The 17300-nt window shown below is 57.8% G+C and overlaps 1 protein-coding gene across 1 annotated transcript; it reads left to right on the forward strand.

Moving 5' to 3' along the window:
- On the forward strand, positions 1 to 9727 carry SELPLG (selectin P ligand). The gene is made up of 2 exons (XM_072802948.1): positions 1 to 176; positions 7525 to 9727. The coding sequence occupies exons 1-2, from the start codon at positions 167 to 169 to the stop codon at positions 8850 to 8852; spliced, it is 1338 nt and encodes a 445-aa protein (XP_072659049.1). The 5' UTR covers positions 1 to 166; the 3' UTR covers positions 8853 to 9727.
- The last annotated feature ends 7573 nt before the right edge of the window (positions 9728 to 17300 follow it).

The raw sequence follows: 17300 nt of genomic DNA on the forward strand, positions 1-17300 counted from the left end.
TAACCACATTCTCGCTTCCTCCTTTGGTGCAGGCCGTTGAGGGTTGGCGGGGACTACGGCCGGGTGCCACGGCAGTGCTCGGACAATCTGGGCCTGGTCCCTGTCGCCAAGGCAGAGAAGCTGCTTCTCCGGGGCCCAGAGGCAGCTGTCCCATGCTCTGCGGAGCATGGAGCACAGTAAGTACCGGCTCGCAAAACCACACTGAGGGGCTGGGTGGTGGCCCTGGGACCAGCAGGCCTGCGTGACAGCATGGGGCAGCCCGGGGCAGGACCTGAACTCCGAACTAGGGCCCCGGGGGCTCCGGATCAACATGGTGGCCTTATTCTACTGCCATCTCTTCTGGATTCTGCGACCTCGACTTCCAGCCTCCCCACCATCCCCATCAGGTTTGCCCGCAAGCCCCTGCCTGAGGAGGGGGAGTTCTCAATTTGAAAAATCAGAGAAATCAGGAACATATCTCTAGAAATCATGCTACCCCCTCCTCTCATGTGGGGCACAGGGAGGTGAAGAGATTTGCTCAGAGCGGTGCTGGGGTTGGATCTAGGCGATTCTGGAAAGGGTGAGCAGGTGCAGGATGTGTCGAAGCCTCATAGCTACAGATCCACAACAATATTGTCTCCAAAGTTCCGTTCTTCACACTTTTTAAAAAGTCGAGGGGTGCCTGGGTGGCTCAGTCGGTTAAGCGGCTGCCTTTGGCTGGGGTCATGATCCTGGGGTCCTGGGATTGAGCCTCAAGTCAGAGTCCCTGCTCAGTGGAGAGCCTGCTTCTCCATCTCCCCGTGCCGCTCCCCCTGCTTGTGCTACACCCATCAACGCCCATAGACAATGATCAGGGCTCCAGTTGCCTCGAATTCTCTTCCTCCTTCCTGGACTCTCTTCCTTTCCCATCTCTGACTTCCAGTCCCAGCCCCAAGACCGGGCCTCTCGGAGGGTGGGGAACTCAGGAGGTGATTCTCCTGGCCCCAGACCCCTCCGTGGCTTCCTCCGGGGCTTGCCTGGCCACACCCGAGATGGTAGATGCCTCCCTCATCAGACTTGGCCAGCAGCCAGGGCAGACTGAAACCCAGAGGGCAGAAGGGGCTGGGCTGCCAGGCTGAGCACCCCCTGGGAAGCCTGGCCAGGCAGGAGCAGGGCCTTCAGAGGGGCTGGGGAATCTTCCAAGAATGCTGTGCCCCCTTTTCGCAGATGAGAAAATCGAGGCTCAGAGGGGTAAAGCAGCTGCCCATCGTGGCCGGGCTGGGAGGCGGCTGAGCTTGGACTTGCGGCGGTCCCATCTGGCTGCAGGACCCTCGTGGACCTGCAGGACCTCGTGGACCCTCGTGGCTGCAGGACCCTGACCCCGGCCCAGGTCCCTTGGTCCCCTTTGCTGAACCTGAGCAAGAAGCTGGTGGTGGGGCATGGGGCTCAGGCTGGAAGGACATAGGATGGCTGCAGTGTGTCTGTGTGTCTGTGTGCTTGTCCGTCTGCCTGTCTACACAGACAATTCTTCGGACAAGCATCAGGTGTTAAACTAAAACCAGGTGTAGTTCTCTTTAAATTCATTTGTGTAAATTATCTTGCCTCCTCTGTACCAGGCTGGGAAATTTGGGGTTGAGAAGGTGAAAGTTGGTGGGGTTTATTTTGGTGAGGAGGGAGCAGAAAAAAATCTTAGCCATCACTGTGGCTTGTGCTCCTGCAAAGAGCTATGGAACAGTAAACAGGTGTATCTGCGGTATTAAAATGTGTGGGGACGGGTGGTCACTAGGTAAAGAACAAAAACAAACAAACAAACAAAAACAAAACAATCTGAAAGGGCTCCTTGATGGGGGTCAGGGAAATGATGAGAAAAGCTCGGGATGTGCAGGATGGCAGGCCCAGTGCAAGAAGCTCTAAGGTGCATGTCCTGTGCACTTGCGGGCTGGTTGCTTGTCTCCCATTCACAGGTCCCCTCCTGCAACGGGCCTTTCATGAGCCCCCAGGGGTGCTGGGGACCCAGTTGAGACTGTGCCCTGCAAAAGCTTGCAGTGGGCAGCCACAGAGCCTGCGCTCCACTGGGCAAACGTCACAATGCCTGCTAAGTGCCTGTCTGCTAAGCCCTGGACATGGGGTGTGAGCAGCAAGACATCTGTGGCTCCCGTCCTTTTGAAGCTGAGGGTCCAATGGGAATGAAGTTTTAGACGGTAAACAATACTTTAAGCGGTTTAAACAATGGGAATGACTAATAGTGTCTGAGCAACCCAGGATGGCTTCTTGGAGAAGGTGCCTATTTGCTCAGCTCTGGAGAATGGATGAAATAGAAGGCTGTGACCGTGAGGTGCGTCTGGAGCGAGAGCACCCAGATTCAAGTTCCTGAGCCCTCGCTTACTGGGTACGTGACTCTAGATGCCAAGAGGGTCTCGGTATCCGCATCTTTCACATGCGGGTCACAGAGGAGGTGGTAGGGCCTGACTGAACTAATGATTCATGCATAGCTCTTAGATCAGTCTCTGGAACATGGTCTACACTTGATACCTGTGGTTTGCAAACCAGGGATGGCCATGGCCCGGGGCTTGCTGTGGAGATGGTTTTTTAGGACTCTCCATCCCGGGCTTCTCTGACTGTCAAGATTAGAAGTGTGTCAAAGCTATTCCAGGGTGGGGGAATTTTTCAGGGATATGGCCCTGCATGCAGAATGACAAAGATAACACGTGGCCATTATTGAGCACTTACCGTGCAAAACACTCAACCTGAACCAGCTCACTTCAACCCACAGCCACCCCACGAAGTGTATGGGCTATGGTTGTCCTTTGATCCCAGATGAGGAATCTGTGGCCAGAGAGGGGAGTTCAGCTGCCCCAGGTCACACAGCTTGTGCGTGCCAGACCTGGGCCTGCATCTGGTTTGATACTGGATCAGTTGGCCCGAGAACTGCCCTGGGGCCCTGGGGTACACCTGGGCCTCGGTTTGACCTACTTATTGATTTGGAGCCTCCTCTTCTCTTGGCTGGCAGCTCAACCCCATGCCCTGAGATGCTCAGTCTTTTTTCTTTCTTTCTTTCTTTCTTTCTTTCTTTCTTTCTTTCTTTCTTTCTTTCTTTCTTTCTTTCTTTCTTTCTTTCTTTCTTCTCTTTCTTTCTTTCTTTCTTTCTTTCTTCTTTCTTTCTTTCTTTCTTTCTTTCTTTCTTTCTTTCTTTCTTCCTTTCTTTTTTTCTTTCTTTCTCTCTTTCTTTTCTTTCTTCTCTTTCTTTCTATTTATTTATTTATTTATTTATTTATTTTATTCATTTATGTGAGAAGGAGAGAGATTGCGGAGCAGAGGGGAGGGGAGGGGAGGGGCAGAGGCAGAGGGAGGAGCAGACTCCCCGTTGAGCAGAAAGCCCACCATGGACTGGATCCCAGGACTCGGGGATCCGATCACGACCACGACCTGAGCCGAAGGCAGATGCTTAGCTGACCGAGCCACTCAGGTGCCCTGATGCTCAGTCCTTCTGATCCTCTGCTTCCAAACCCTTGAGTGCCGGGATTCCCGGATCCAAGATTCTGAACGGGAAGTCCCAAGCTTCTTGGAGCGCCCTGGTGTCTTTCCTGGGCGGTCCGGGGCGGCTGCGGGCTCCCCGTCTGGAGCAGGGTACAGCAGCCTGGGTGGCGCAAGGGCAGAACAACCTGGTTTTAGGCTAAGGGACAGGAAATGGGCCGCATCTGACCTACCGTGTTAGGCAAGCAGGAAGACAGATGGGATGTAGCAGCTCTCTGCCCCTCTCCCAGCGCCCCTCTCCTGTGGGGAGTGACTGTCCCTGCTCTGGGGGCAGAAAGGCGTAAGAGGAGGTGGCTTCACCCTTCTGGGCCTCACTGTCCTGCCCCGCACGGTGGCCATGGCTGCGGGGAAGGGTCCGCCTCGCCGCCCTCATTGGTCACACACTTGTCTCAGCAGATACTGAGGCTCCCGGCCACCTGCGGGACACAGCGCTCGCCCTCCGCCCCTCTCCCTGCCACCTGCGCAGCCTGGCTCGTGGCTGTGGGGTCTGTGGTCCTTCTCCCCTGAAGCCCGTGAGATGACAGCCACCAGGCTGCGGTGACCGGCCGGCCCGGCTTGCCTGGCGCCCAGGTATGGGGCCGAGAGGTTTTCAGCACTTAACAACAGGAACATCCTGGGCGAGGCAGTCGCCCTAAATAGACCTGGGCTGGGAGATGGGGCTTTCCTGGGGTGCCCTGTCTTATCTCAACACACAGTGGAGGCGGGGGGTCTCTGCTCTCACTCAGGACCTGTAGCATCCTCACTGCTCCTGGCAGGAGGGGGAGGTAGGGAGGCCGCTGCATCCACCTCCCCGACTCTGAGCTCATTCCTCTGCATCTCTGTCCACAGCCCCCAAAAGACTCCCCCAGTAAAACACCCCCTGCTGGGTGCCAGCTATGGGGGACCTTCCGTGCAGCACGTAATTTGGTTCTCAGGGCCAGTCTTTGAAGCAAGGCCGTCCATTTTACAGATAGGGAAACTGAGGCAACCCACTCAGGTTACAAACACAACTGCTGAGTGGTCTCTCCTCCAAGCTGCCTTTGCATGCAGGGGATGGTGGGGACGCGCACAGGGAGAGGGCAGTCACTGGGGAGAGCCCCTTCCATGTCTTCCTTCCCGGCCTCTGGGCTGCAGAAAGTCAGGTCCTGGGTGCCTGGGTGGCTCGGGGGGGGGGGGGGGAGGGGGGGGGAGGGAGTAAGCTTCTGCCTTCAGCTCAGGTCATGGTCCCAGGGTCCCAGAATCAAGCCCCACGTCATGCTCCCTGCTCCACAGGGAGCCTGCCTCTTCCTCTGCCTGTGTCTCTGCCTCTTCCTCTCTCTCTCTGTCTCTCATGAATAAATAAATAAAAATCTTTAAAAAATAAAAAGGTCCTGAATCATCAAGGTGCCTCCTTCAGCCTGGAACCAGTGGGTGGGGCCTTTGTTCTTGTCCCCACCCTCCCTGTTTCCAGGAAGTGCTGAGGGCTCTGCCTTCCAGGAACCGAGAACTGCCTCAGTGGGGGTGGTGGGTATAAGTCTTCATGATTTTGAAATACGGCCCCAACCTGGTGGCTTCTTCTTAAAATCCACCCCACTCCTCCCCCAGGAAAGCAGGGCCAAGGTTACCCCCAAGCAGGAACTCCACCCGTGTGCAAAGACACTCTGCCTCCTAAACACAGGTTGGGAGGCAAAGAATGTGTGTGTGTGTGTGTGTGTGTCTGTGATGCATTTATTAAGCACCTACTGCAAGCCTGGACCTTCAAGTCCATCATCTTGTTGCATTTCCTTAACAGCTGGATGAGATAGAGGCAGATAGTTATCCCCACTTTACAGATGAGAAAATTGAGGCTGAGAAATTCAAGGTCGTACAGCTTACAAGGAGCAGAGCTAGGACCTGAACATCTTTGTGTCTCACCCCAAGGACTGTGTTCTCAATCCTATGCCCTGAATAGCACCTGGTACAAATGGGACTGACCTTTCTGGATGAGATAGCTTTCAAGGTACTTTTTTTTTTAGATTTACTCGTTTATTTGAGGGGGGAGGGGCAAGGGAGGGGGAGAGAGACTCTCAAGCAGACTCCCCCCCTGAACAACTTGGAGCTGACACAGGACTCCATCCCAGGACTCTGAGGTCATGACATGACCCAAAACCAAGAGTCAGATGCTTAACCGACCAAGCCACCCAGGTGCCTTAAGGTCCTTTTTGTTCTTACTCTGCCTTCCTTCTCTCATCTGGGTCCCCAGCCACAGACACAATAAGCGAAGATCTCTTCCAAGGCTTGGCTCCTTCTGCCCCCTCAGCCAGGTCAGGTTTCTCCACAAAGTCTTCCTGAATCGTCATTGGGTTCCAGTCTGATCTCTGCCACTTGCCAGCTGTGTGCCTTCGGGCAAGTTGCTTTACCTCTCTGAGCCTTATCCCTCCATAGTAAAATGAAGATAATCGTAAAGGCCTGATGTGTCTAGTGCAAATATAATAAAGTTTGGCTTAAGAAATTATTTTAAGGGATGCCCGGTGGCTCAATCAGTTGAGCATCTGCTTTTGGCTCAGGTCATTATCCTCGGGTCCTGGTATCAAGACCCACATCAGGCTCCCTGCTCATGGGGAGTCTGTTTCTCCCTCTCCCTCTGCCACTACAACCTCTTGTGCTTTCTCTCTCTCTCAATTAAATAAATAAAATCTTAAAAAATTATTTTAGGACATGATCAGACTGGGGATTGAGTTGAGCCTAGAAATTCAGGGGCCTACGAGTAAGTTATAGTCACTCAAGCAATGATGAGCAACTGGTCTCTGCTCTGAATTATGTGAAGTACAAGGAAAAGTATGGGAAATGATCTGGGCTCTGCCCCCGACAGAGTGGGATTGCATGCTGCTGGGGCTGTTATGTCCGAGGAAACCAGGAATACCCGAATCCTGGCCCGGAACACAGCTGTCACTCACCACAGGATCCTTAAGTGCATGATTCTGAATCCCATGAACAACCAGCCAGGGCCAGGGGGAGCGTAAGGAGAGGGAGAGCCATTGAAAAAGCAGGGGCGCTCGCAATGCCAGGAAGAAGGACCAAGGAGATGGTTGCAGGGAGTGGCTCTGCCCTCTCTGGCTGCTGGCCAAGGGGCTGCAGGGTCACAGCAGAATGGCCCCCAGGCGGGTGAGATGACTGCCAGCTCCCTGAGGGTAGGACTGGTCTGAAGAGGTGGGAGGTTTCTCCTGGCCGCAGAAAGTATAGCTGATGGCTCTGGGCCCTGGAGGACTTACAGGAGAGGCTTACTGATGGAGCCAAAGTAGCTGCCCTTTGCTGGGGCTTGCAACGGGAACAAAGTTTGAAGCGCTCCGTAGGTAGGCATTACCTGTTTCAACCTCACAATAAACTATGAGGTAGGTACTGTCATCCGAGTTGTGTAAGGGAGGACAGAAGGGAACAGACCAAGCAGAGACACCGAGAGAGGATGGGAAAAACTGAGAATCTGAGGAACAGGCCAGTGCCACATAGGGTGGGAGCCAAGACAAAGGAAAGCAGAGCAGAGGGACACGGAGAGACGGGTCAGGAATGGACTCCAAAGGCCTCAAGTGTCCAAACAAGCAGCTTTATCCTGTAGACTGTGGTCTCCAAACTCTTTGGCTCATGGACCCCATCGGTGGACAACGCATGTACATTGATCTATCTATGAACTGTAAGCAGGTACCGCTGGGCTCATGACAGATTAGAAATGTGTGCAAAAATTGAAATCGCAAAGGGGTGACATAACAATATAACTCGAAGCTCTAAGAGTTTCTTTCTATACCCCAGTGGCCTGCCTTGCCCACAATTTTAAAGTTTTAATCAAAAAGGAGAGGAAGGCAAAAACTATGTCTATGCACCGTATAAGGAGAGTTGCAGAGCCCTCTGGATGGATCTATTCATGTGGAGAAACAATAACAGCTGCTGTTTGCTGGGGAGCTACTGTGCGCTGGGTCAGGAGGGTGCTGAACGCTAAGTGCCTGCCCCAGATCAGACATAGTCCAGGATTGCAGTAGAGGGTGCTCGGCAGGCCCAGGGGGGAGGCTGTCCTGATGTCCTTCTGTCCGTGTCTCCCTCCAGGTGCCATGCCTCTGCAAGTCCTCCTGCTTCTGGTTTTGCTGGGCTCTGGCGACAGCCTCCAGCCGTGGGAGATACAGCGGAGTGGGACGGAGGAGGCCCCAGAGCTCCTGCTTGCCCGGGGCAGGAGGCAAGTGGATGAGGAGCTAGAACTGGACGTATATGACTACTCCATAGTAGGCACAGACGCCCCAGAGCTTCTCACCCCTGAGTCTATGCCCCTGACCCCTAAACTTCTGGCTGAGATGGCGATGTTGGGGCAGAGGAATTCTACGGGGCATGGAACTCCAGAGCCAGCCACTCTGGAGGCGGCCACAGGGGACTCTGCTGGCCTGGACGCAGGAGGGGTGACCATGGGGAACCTGAGCATGGAAGTGGCCACACAGGACTTTCTGACCGAAGAACCGGCCACTACACTGCTTCCCACCACGGAGGCTCCACTCACAGAGGGGGCTCCAACCACAGAGCTGGCCACCACTGAGGTCCTGTCCACAGAGCCAGCAGCCACAGAGGCCCTGACCACGCAACCGGTGGCCACGGAGGCCCAGTCCATGGAGCCTATTGTCATGGGGACCCTGTCCCCGGGGCCAGAAGTCACGGAGGCCCTGACCACGCAACTGGCGGCCACGGAGGCCCAGTCCATGGAGCCTATTGTCATGGGGACCCTGTCCACGGGGCCAGAAGTCACGGAGGCCCTGACCACGCAACCGGCGGCCACGGAGGCCCAGTCCATGGAGCCTATTGTCATGGGGACCCTGTCCACAGGGCCAGGAGCCACAGACGCCCTGTCCACAGAGCCCGCTGCCACAAAGGCCCCGTCCACAGATCCAGCCACCGTGAAGGGCCCGTCCACGACACCTGCCTCCACAGGGCACCTAACCACAGTCCTTGTGCCCTCCGATCCTCAAAACAGCACTAACGTGACAGGAGGCGATTTGTCTGATGCCTTCATCAAACGATGGAAAAATAGTCAGGGCCTGCCCCCGCCGAGCTCCGCGGTGCCCCCCGCCGCGGAGGGCCCGGACCGCATCCCCGTGAAGCAGTGCCTGCTGGCCATCCTCGTCCTGGCCCTGGTCGCCACTACCTTCCTCGTGTGCACCGTAGTGCTGGCCGTGCGCCTCTCCCGCAAGACCCACGTGTACCCCGTGCGCAGTTACTCCCCCACCGAGATGGTCTGCATCTCATCCCTGCTGCCCGAGGGGGGCGAAGCGCCCACGCCCACCGCGGCGGCCAACGGGGGCCTGCCCGACGCCAAGAGCCAGGGCCTGAGGGCCGAGCCCAGGGAGGGCCGGGATGGGGACGACCTCACCCTGCAGAGCTTCCTCCCTTAACGCCCCCGCCCGGCTCCGCCACCGAGCGCCCCCTGACCTCCGCAGCCTTCCCAGGCCCCCTCCGGCCGCGGCTGAGGGGAGCGGAGCCTGGGGAGCTGTAGGACAGGGCGGTTGCCCCCCAGGACGGGAAGCAGCTGAACTCCCACAGCCAAAGCAGGACCGGTGAGCGAGCCACCTTGCTCTCCCTCCTGCCTCCCTGGCTCACGCCTGGCCGGGCTCCCTCTCGGGCCTCCGCCACTGAGGTCTCGTCCCCGTGCACCTAGGAAGACCCAAAGTCTTCTGGTGGCTGTGGTCACCATACAGGAAGGAGGCTCTGGGGGGAGAAGTGCCAGGTTCCTGAGGCCATTCCTGGTCACCCCTGCCCCCCACTGGGAGGCAGTTTGGGTTTTCTTGGGTATCTCTCAAGGGAACCCAGGGTGAGATCCTAGCCCATGGGGTCTGGGGTGGGCTTGGAGAGCCCAGGGCTATATCATCCTTCTTTGGGACCATGTGTACCAATGGGCTTCCTTCCGGGAGTAACCCCCATCCTGCCCTCTCTCAACTGCCCCTGTGTCCACATTTTAAGGTGGACTCTGACTTGCTCACTCCCCAGCCCAGGGCCTGGCACAGGCCCTCAATAAATCTTTGATGAACAAATGATGGCAGAATGTTTCAGGGTATCGGGGTGACTCCTCCTGGTGGGGAGCTGGTCCTTTGGGGCCCACAGACTTTTCCTTAAATGGCCGAACATATTGTACACTTTGCAGACCACGTGGTCTCAGCTGCAACTTCTCAGCCCCACGGGTCCTCGTAGGTGGAATGTGGTGATGGACAACGTGTCACAAACGAAGAAGGGGTTGGCTGGGTTCTAATAAAACTTGATTTCCAAACAGGCAGCCGGCTGGATTAGGCTCTGTGTTTGCTGACCCCTGATTTAAGCACTGGGGGACCAGATGGTCCGGTTTGTGTGGGACTTTGTGTGATTTTAGTGCTGGGAGCCCCGGGTTGGGGGAAACTCTTCAGCCCCAGCAAATCGGGACAGTCGGCCGCCCTATTCAAGCAACACTCACCGTGTGCCCACCTTACACAGTTGGACCCACACTGATCCCAAGGGGCAGATCCGAAAGTCAAGGCTTCCCCAGTGGCTTCCCCAGTGGCCAAGCCGGGATTCAGACCCGGGATCTTCCACCTCCTGATGCTTTTCTGTCACTTTGGTATCAGGAGAAGGACGAGAGGCTTCAGGCACACGGTTCAACCTTCTGGGAGAGGAATGCAGCTCACCTTGGAGGACTTTCTGTCTTCTAGAAAAATACCTCTTGCGGCCTGTTGGGGAGCCAAGGGACCCCTTCACTTTGGGTTGTGGCCTGCGGAGAGTTCAAAGACAGGGCTGAGTCCTGGTAGGTGTGGGCTGCAGCTGGAGAGGGGACACCTGGGGACAGGCAGGAGGAAAGGTGGCAGGCGTTGGGCCAACAGGGCAGAGTCAGAGAGGTGCAGGGATGTCGGCCCCGCCCCCTGACGCTCTAGAACAAGTGTGACCCACGAGCAAGGTGATCAAGGTGATTTGGTGGGAGACGGGTGCCCACCCTGGGCCGGGACAGCCGACCCTGCAAAAGGCGGGATTGCACATTATGAGAAACATGGGTTTGCTTGCTCTTTGCAAGTGATGGGAAAAATCATGCGGGGGGCGGGGGGACGACGTGGGGGGAGAGGAGGGACTCGATATTACGGAGCCGGGCCCCAGAGGCTGAAGGACTTGGGGGACATCTGAGCAGCCTCCGTGGGGTCTTGTCATCCCATCCTCTGGGCAGGGAGCACGTCCCCAGGCCCCCCTCCCCCCCCCCACCCCCCCGCCGCTGGAGGACACTGAGACCCCCCCCAGGGGCCTGCCCTCCCCGGCTCGCGCTCCGAGGCTCGGGAAGGAAGACGCGTGCTCGAAGCAGCCACCAGGGGGCGCCCGCCACCAGCTCTTGGGGCCGTGAGAGGCCGGGGCTTCCCCGCGTGGAGGGGCCGGGATCGGGCGCCGCGGAGCTGCGGGCCCAGGAGGGGCTGGCGAGGGCGGAACCAGCGGCTCCCCGGGGCCTGGTACCCCAGCCGCGCGGCGCTTGCCAATGTCGCTGGTGTAAACACTCCCAGGGCTGACTCTTGAGCAGCCAGCCATGTATACAGTAAATGCAATAGACGTAAATACTCTCAAGAACACAGGAGCGGAATGTAGTAAAATAATTAGGAAGTGATGAGTTTTGAGTATTAGAGGTATATATATATATATAATTTAACTTAGTGCACACTGGCTTACAAAATTCTGAAAATCTAACAGTTGGCCCTGGGAGATGGCTATAGGCTGGCTCCTGTGCACCACTGGGCCCTCCTCCTGCCCCGACCTGCTCTCAACCTTGAACCCCTGCCTGAATCGCTCATTCATCCATTCAGCACATCTATTCCAAGCGCAAGCATCTGCCACATCTCCCTCCCTGCCCCTCCAACAGCCTGGGAAGGAGGACTCAGATTCTCCTCCGTTTTGCAGAAGAAGAAACAGGCACAGAGAGGCGAAGTCACCTGTCTCAGGAGACACACAGGATCTGGGACTGGAATCCAGCCTTGGAGCAGAAAACCATGTTCCTACCACAATGGCATGCTGCCCTTGCGGCCCCTGTGGGGGTTCTGGGGGAATGCCATGCCCCAAACTCTCCCTGCTGCTGACCTGTCCTGGTGCCTGGAAGTCCCGATCAGTCACACTGTGGCTCCAGTGGCGGAGGGAAGGCACAGGTACTTGGGAAGGTGACAGGGTCGAAGCCAGCTCCCCTCCTTGCAGAGAGCAGGACGTGGTAATGCTGGGGTCCAACAAAGAGAAATGGTGAGGGGAGGGGGGCACGGAGCCGGCACGCGCTGGGCAGTGTGTGCACATCCAGCGCACACCCAGCACTTCATCTGCAATATCTATCAGGCCTCACAGCCACCCTGGGACGTGGGTATACTTATTATCTCATTTTACTGTTGGGGAAACTGAGGTTCAGGAGGCTGGGTCACTTGCTCTAGCACATTGCTCTGCTGAGAAAGCAGACTCTGCTGACTTCAGCTCTGTTGGTGAGGAAGGAAGGAGGGTAGACAGGACATCAGGCAATGGAGGGGGGGGTGGCGGTGGGAGGGGATGCATACTAAGTTTACGTCTCTTGTGTCTCTTGTGTCTTCCGGGCTGGGCAGCCCTGCGGGGGTTCACCTGGAAGCTGATCTGGGCAGAGGCTCCTCAGGCTTGCCCTCTATATCCCACCCCACCTCCGCTCAGCCAGGCCACATAACTTGAGTGTCACAGTGTGTCCATCCTGTGCCAGGCCCACTGTGCTAGGTCCAAGGATGCCATGTGGGCAAGAGAGGCCCGGGGATGCCTGTTGAGGCTCAGCGCTGGAGGGACAGCAAGAGATTCACCAAACGATCACCCAGAAAAATAGGAGATCGTGGCTGGGCCCGGAGCCCAAAAGGAGGGGTAGGGGACTGGGGGACTCTGAGTCTGTGCAATGTGGCCAGATCTTGGGGCCACGGGAGGAGTCAGGAAAATGTTGGAGGCTGGAAAAGGCGCAGAGTTGTTGAGGGTGGGTGTGGAGAAGAGAATGTTCCAGGCATGGAGAACAGTGTAGAGAACAGGGTGGGAGCACTGGGAGAAAGGACAAGGCTGGGGCGGCGGGAGGGAGCCAGCGTGGCTTCAGGGAGGTGGCCTGTGTGAGGATAAGAGAGCCTGGGCCAGAGTGGAGGGTGCAAGAGGTGAGGAACGGAGAGAGAACTGGGAAGGAGCAAGCGTTGGAGTTGGTGATGCCTTGGCAGGGTGATGACGAGACGGAAAAAACCTGAAATCCCGTTTCCTACGTGGGTGTCGTCAGTGGAAGGAGCAGGCCGGGTGGTGGGATGGGCTTTGGCCGTGAAGAGTCTCCAGGGCCTGTTCAGTCTCCGGGCGGAAGCGTCAAGGAGGCTGCTGGCAAAGATGCTCCCCAACATTAGCCATCGGGGAGATGCAAATGTCGGCCCCCCTGAGATGTCACCCTGCGCCGCCAGAAGGACTACAGTTCAAGGCCCAGCATATCGCGTGCTGACGAGGATGTGGAGAAGCCGGCGCGCGCGCGCGCACACACACACACACACACACACACACACACACGTGCTGGTGGGGGTGCAACAGGGCACAGCCACCTTGGAAGCCAGCGTGGTGGTTTCTTATAAAGTTAGCCGTGTATTCACCGTATTGCACAATTGCACCACGTTGCACACGCAGGCAACTCCGAATTCCCTTCCTAGGTATTTCCGCAAGAGAATGAAGACGTGCGTCCGCACAAAGACCGGAACGCGATGCCTGCGGCCGCTCTATTCATAATGGCCAAAAAGCGGGAAACAATCCAAAGATCCATCCTCTGGCGAACGGGTCAGTGAACAATGGGACACTCCTCGGAATAAAAAGGAGTGGATAGTGATACGGGCACCAGCGTGGATGACTCCCAAACGCACGCGGAGTTAGAGGCCAGACCCAAGGGCTACTCGTCTACTCTGTGGCTTCGATGGTAAAAAGTCCAGAAAGAGGCAAAACCAATCTATAGTGGTGGGGATCAGATCAGTGGTTACCGTCGCTGGGGATGATGGAGGAGGGGGCTGGAAGGAGGCTTCCGGGGTGATGGGAACATGCCTGACCTTGGTGCGGGTGCTGGTCACACGAGCTCGTCGTCCCCCGGAGCTCACTCAACCGTTCTCGTCTGAGGGAAGGTGCGTCACATGCGAGCCGACGAACAAGCAGCAGGCAGGTGGGCTGCTGAGCCTGGCGTGTCTGCGGGTCTGCTCCGGGGAAGGAGCGTGTGTGACGGTGGGGGGCTGGGACATCTGCCCCGGGGCGGCCGGGACAGGCCACATCTCCTGGGGCCTCATCCCCACCCGGATCCTGCCTCGATGCAGCCCTCCTTTCCTGCAGCGGCTGGCTGCTCCTGTGCTCAGACACCATCAATGACTCCCCGGTGAAAAAAATATATATATATGACTCCCTGGTGCCCGAGGACCAAAGAAGTTTCCAGTCTTGTCATTTGCTGCCTGTTGACCTAAACGTTTCAGGGGCCGGACAGACTGACCTCATCACTCCTCACTCTCACACACGTTTCCTGCCCGAGTCATCGCCCCCTTCTACTCCCTCTCTCTGGGGCACAGCGACCCCAGCCCCGGAGGCCTTGCTGAGCTCCGGGCTGACCCAGCCATGCCTCTGGGCTCCCCGTGTGCTGTCCCCTCCTCTTCCTGGTTCTTCGCCCTGAGCCCAGGCTGGCTGACCCAAAGATAACTTCTGGTTGTTCTCCACTCCCAGCCTCCGTCTCTCCATCTGGAAGCTGGGTGTCCGCGTGTCTGCTCATGCCCGAGCAGCCACTGTTCGTGTCCCTGTTCCTCCCGCTCAGGTGGGAGCTGCACGAGGCAGGGTCTGGCGAGGCCTTTCAGGCCCTAGAAGGCTCAGGAAGGAGTCAGAGGTCAGAGGTGCTCGCCTGGTCTTTGCCGCGTGCCTCTCCGAGCCTCCCAGTCCTCATCTGCAGCACAGCCATGGTCGCAGCACCCCAGGGAACCGCGGACAGTAAGGGCCCGTTAGCCTTCGCAGGGGCAGGGAAGTGGGGGCGCCGCTCACTCCCGGGGGGCCAACCTTGACCTACTCTGTGCTAGATTTGTGGTCTCTCTTTGCTGGTTTCATCCTCGCCCTGGGACGTAGGGCCTCTCTGTAACCCTGTTTTACAGATGAACAAACTGAGGCTCAGAGAGGTTCGGTGGCTTTGCCTGAGGCCACGCAGCTTGAAAAATCACAGATCTGGGGTTAGCCCTTAGACTTGCGGGGCGCACCGAGAGGCCGGCTCCTCGAGGAACTCCCCCATGATCTCCACTGCTCTGAGTCACGCCTCACCTGACCGCCCCTCGGGGACAGAGCGGAGTCCTCCGGGGGGGCCGCTGGGCACCCACGCCAGCCACGGTGGAGGGCACCCCGTGCTGGGAAGCGGCCCCTGGGCTCTGCCCCTCGGTGCCCACCCAGCGCCAGGGGCTGCAGGGGCGGCGCTGGGGCGGGGGTTCCGTGAGCGCAGAGGTCCTCCCTAATTCAACCCCGGCCCGGACTCGGCTCTGAGACCCGATTTTCCCATCTGTAAAGTGGGAGCACCTGTACTAGCTCCTGGCCGAGGGACAGCTCCGAGGGCAGGAAGCAGATCCGGGGGGAGCGGCCCGGGATGACCCGGTGGGCAGCGAGGGCACCCCCAGGCAGCCGGGGAGCCAGAGGGCCTGAGGCTGCGCGGGCACATCTGCCTGGAGGTGCGGCCTGAAGCTGGGCTGCACGGAGATTGCCCCGAAGACAGCGTGGGCGCCCCTGGGCTCCTGCTCCCGTCCCCCCCCCCCCATGCGGGCCTGCTTGAGGGGGGGGGTCGCGCCTCCGCCTCCAGCATGTCCCCCGGCAGGTGACCCGCCAGCCTTCGTGGACTGTCCCGACAGCTGGAAATGGGCATGAGAGTGTTTCCGAAGGGCGCCTGGTCACCCGGACTCTCAGCCTCGGTCTCCGCCTCCGCGAAATGGCGCAATAGCGGCGGCGGGTGGGGGGTCGGAGGGTGACCGAGGCGAGGCTGCAGGAGGGGAAGCGCCGCTCGCTCCCTAAATCACAGCTATTAGGGCTGCGGAGGTGGGAAGCCTAGAAGGAAGCCCACGATGGCTGAGGGGCGCCCCCCGGTGCGCGGTCCTAGGGGAGCTCTATTGGCTCTTTCAGACTTTTCTGGGGCCCAGAATCTCCGGCTGGTGAGTAAACCGTCATTCTATACCTTTTTTTTTTTTTTTTTAAGATTTTATTTATTTATTTATGAGAAACACAGAGAGGAGAGACAGAGAGAGAGGCAGAGACACAGGCAGAGGGAGAAGCAGGCTCCATGCAGGGAACCGGACGCGGGACTCGATCCCAGGACCCCGGGATCACACCCTGGGCATCAAACCCTGGGCCGAAGGCAGAGGCTCAAGCACTGACCCCCAGGGCGCCCCTCGCTCTATACTTGCTGCCTGCACACGAAGGCTCTGAGCCCGTGGTCCTCACCTGGGGGCGCCTCTGCCCTCCGCAGGACATTGGCCACGGCGGCGGATACTTTGGTGGCACCCCTGGCATCTAGTGGGTGGTCGGGGCTGCTGCTAACCCTCTGCAGCGCGCAGACAGACCCCCCAGCCAGAAGTGTCTGGAACGCAAGGCCAGCAGTGCCGAGGTGCACACTGCTATGTGTGTCCCACACGTCCTGGGGGTTGGAAGGCTGTAGCCCCAGCTGGCCCCCAGCCTGGCCCCCCAAGACTGCGGAGCACCCCCATGCCCAAGGTTGGAGGAATGAGAATGCCATCGCTGAGCTCTGGGTGGGTCAGGCTCAGGGCTGCTTTTCCCAAGAAAGGAGAGAGAAATGGGCCTCCTGACGTCCCGTGCCAGACAGAGGTGCCAAAGGGGCACAGACGCAGACCCCTTTCAAGGCACAAGAACCCTGCCAGGGAAGCCATGTACGCGTGAACCACACTCTCCTCCAGCCTCAGCGCTGGTTCCGGGCTGTCCCCCTGCCCCCTTGGGGTGGTTCTTTGCAGAGACCCTGTTGTCCAGCCACTGGACGCCCCCAGGAGGGAGAGGCTTCAGGTGATTTCCTGCGGAGTTTCGGCTGTGCCTCAGCCAGTCGCTGGGTACAAATGACCACAAAGGACCGTATTCTCCCTCTCACTGTGCTCTGGCCCCATCCTTCTTGCTCTTTCTTCTCCACATGCTCCTGCCTCAGGACCTTTGCACCTGCGGTTTCCCCTACCCAATGTTCTCTTCTCAGATGTTCTCCTGGCTGACACTGTCTCATCTTTTTGGTCCCAGCTTGATGTCAGTCTTCAGAGAGGCCTTATCTGCAGCCCTGCCCACAGGTCTTTGTTCCAACAATCCCCCTGCTCTTTTTTTTTTTTTTTTAAGATTTTATTTATTTATTCATGAGAGACACACAGAGAAAGGCAGAAGACACAGGCAGAGGGAGAAGCAGGCTCCTCTCGGGGAACCCAAAGTGGGACTTGATCCCAGGATCCTGGGATCACAACCTGAGCCAAAGACAGATGCTCAACCACTGAGCCACCCAGGCATCCCACCAACAATCCCCTTTTCCCTTCAAGGCACCAATGACTGTGGGATAATGTTGAGATGCCAGTTTTTGTTGTGCAAGGGCAGGGGCCCCTGTCCCTCACGTTTGTCGTCTCCCCTCGTCACTGCCCGGAGCCTGGCTCACAGTAGAGTTTCAGGGGACATTTACTGAATGAGCAAAAAAAGCAAGGGAGGCTCTGTGAGGACGTGGGGAGGAAGACAAAGCAATGGGACTGACAAGAGTGTAAGCACAGGGGGGCGGAGGCCAACGGAGCCGAGTGTGTAAGGCTTGGGGCCAGGCAGCCGTGGTTCGAATCCTGTTCCCCTGCTTCCCTGTTGCAGGATGGTGGGCA

The sequence above is a fragment of the Canis lupus genome, chromosome 27, assembly GCF_048164855.1.
Source record: "Canis lupus baileyi chromosome 27, mCanLup2.hap1, whole genome shotgun sequence".
NCBI lineage: Eukaryota > Metazoa > Chordata > Mammalia > Carnivora > Canidae > Canis > Canis lupus.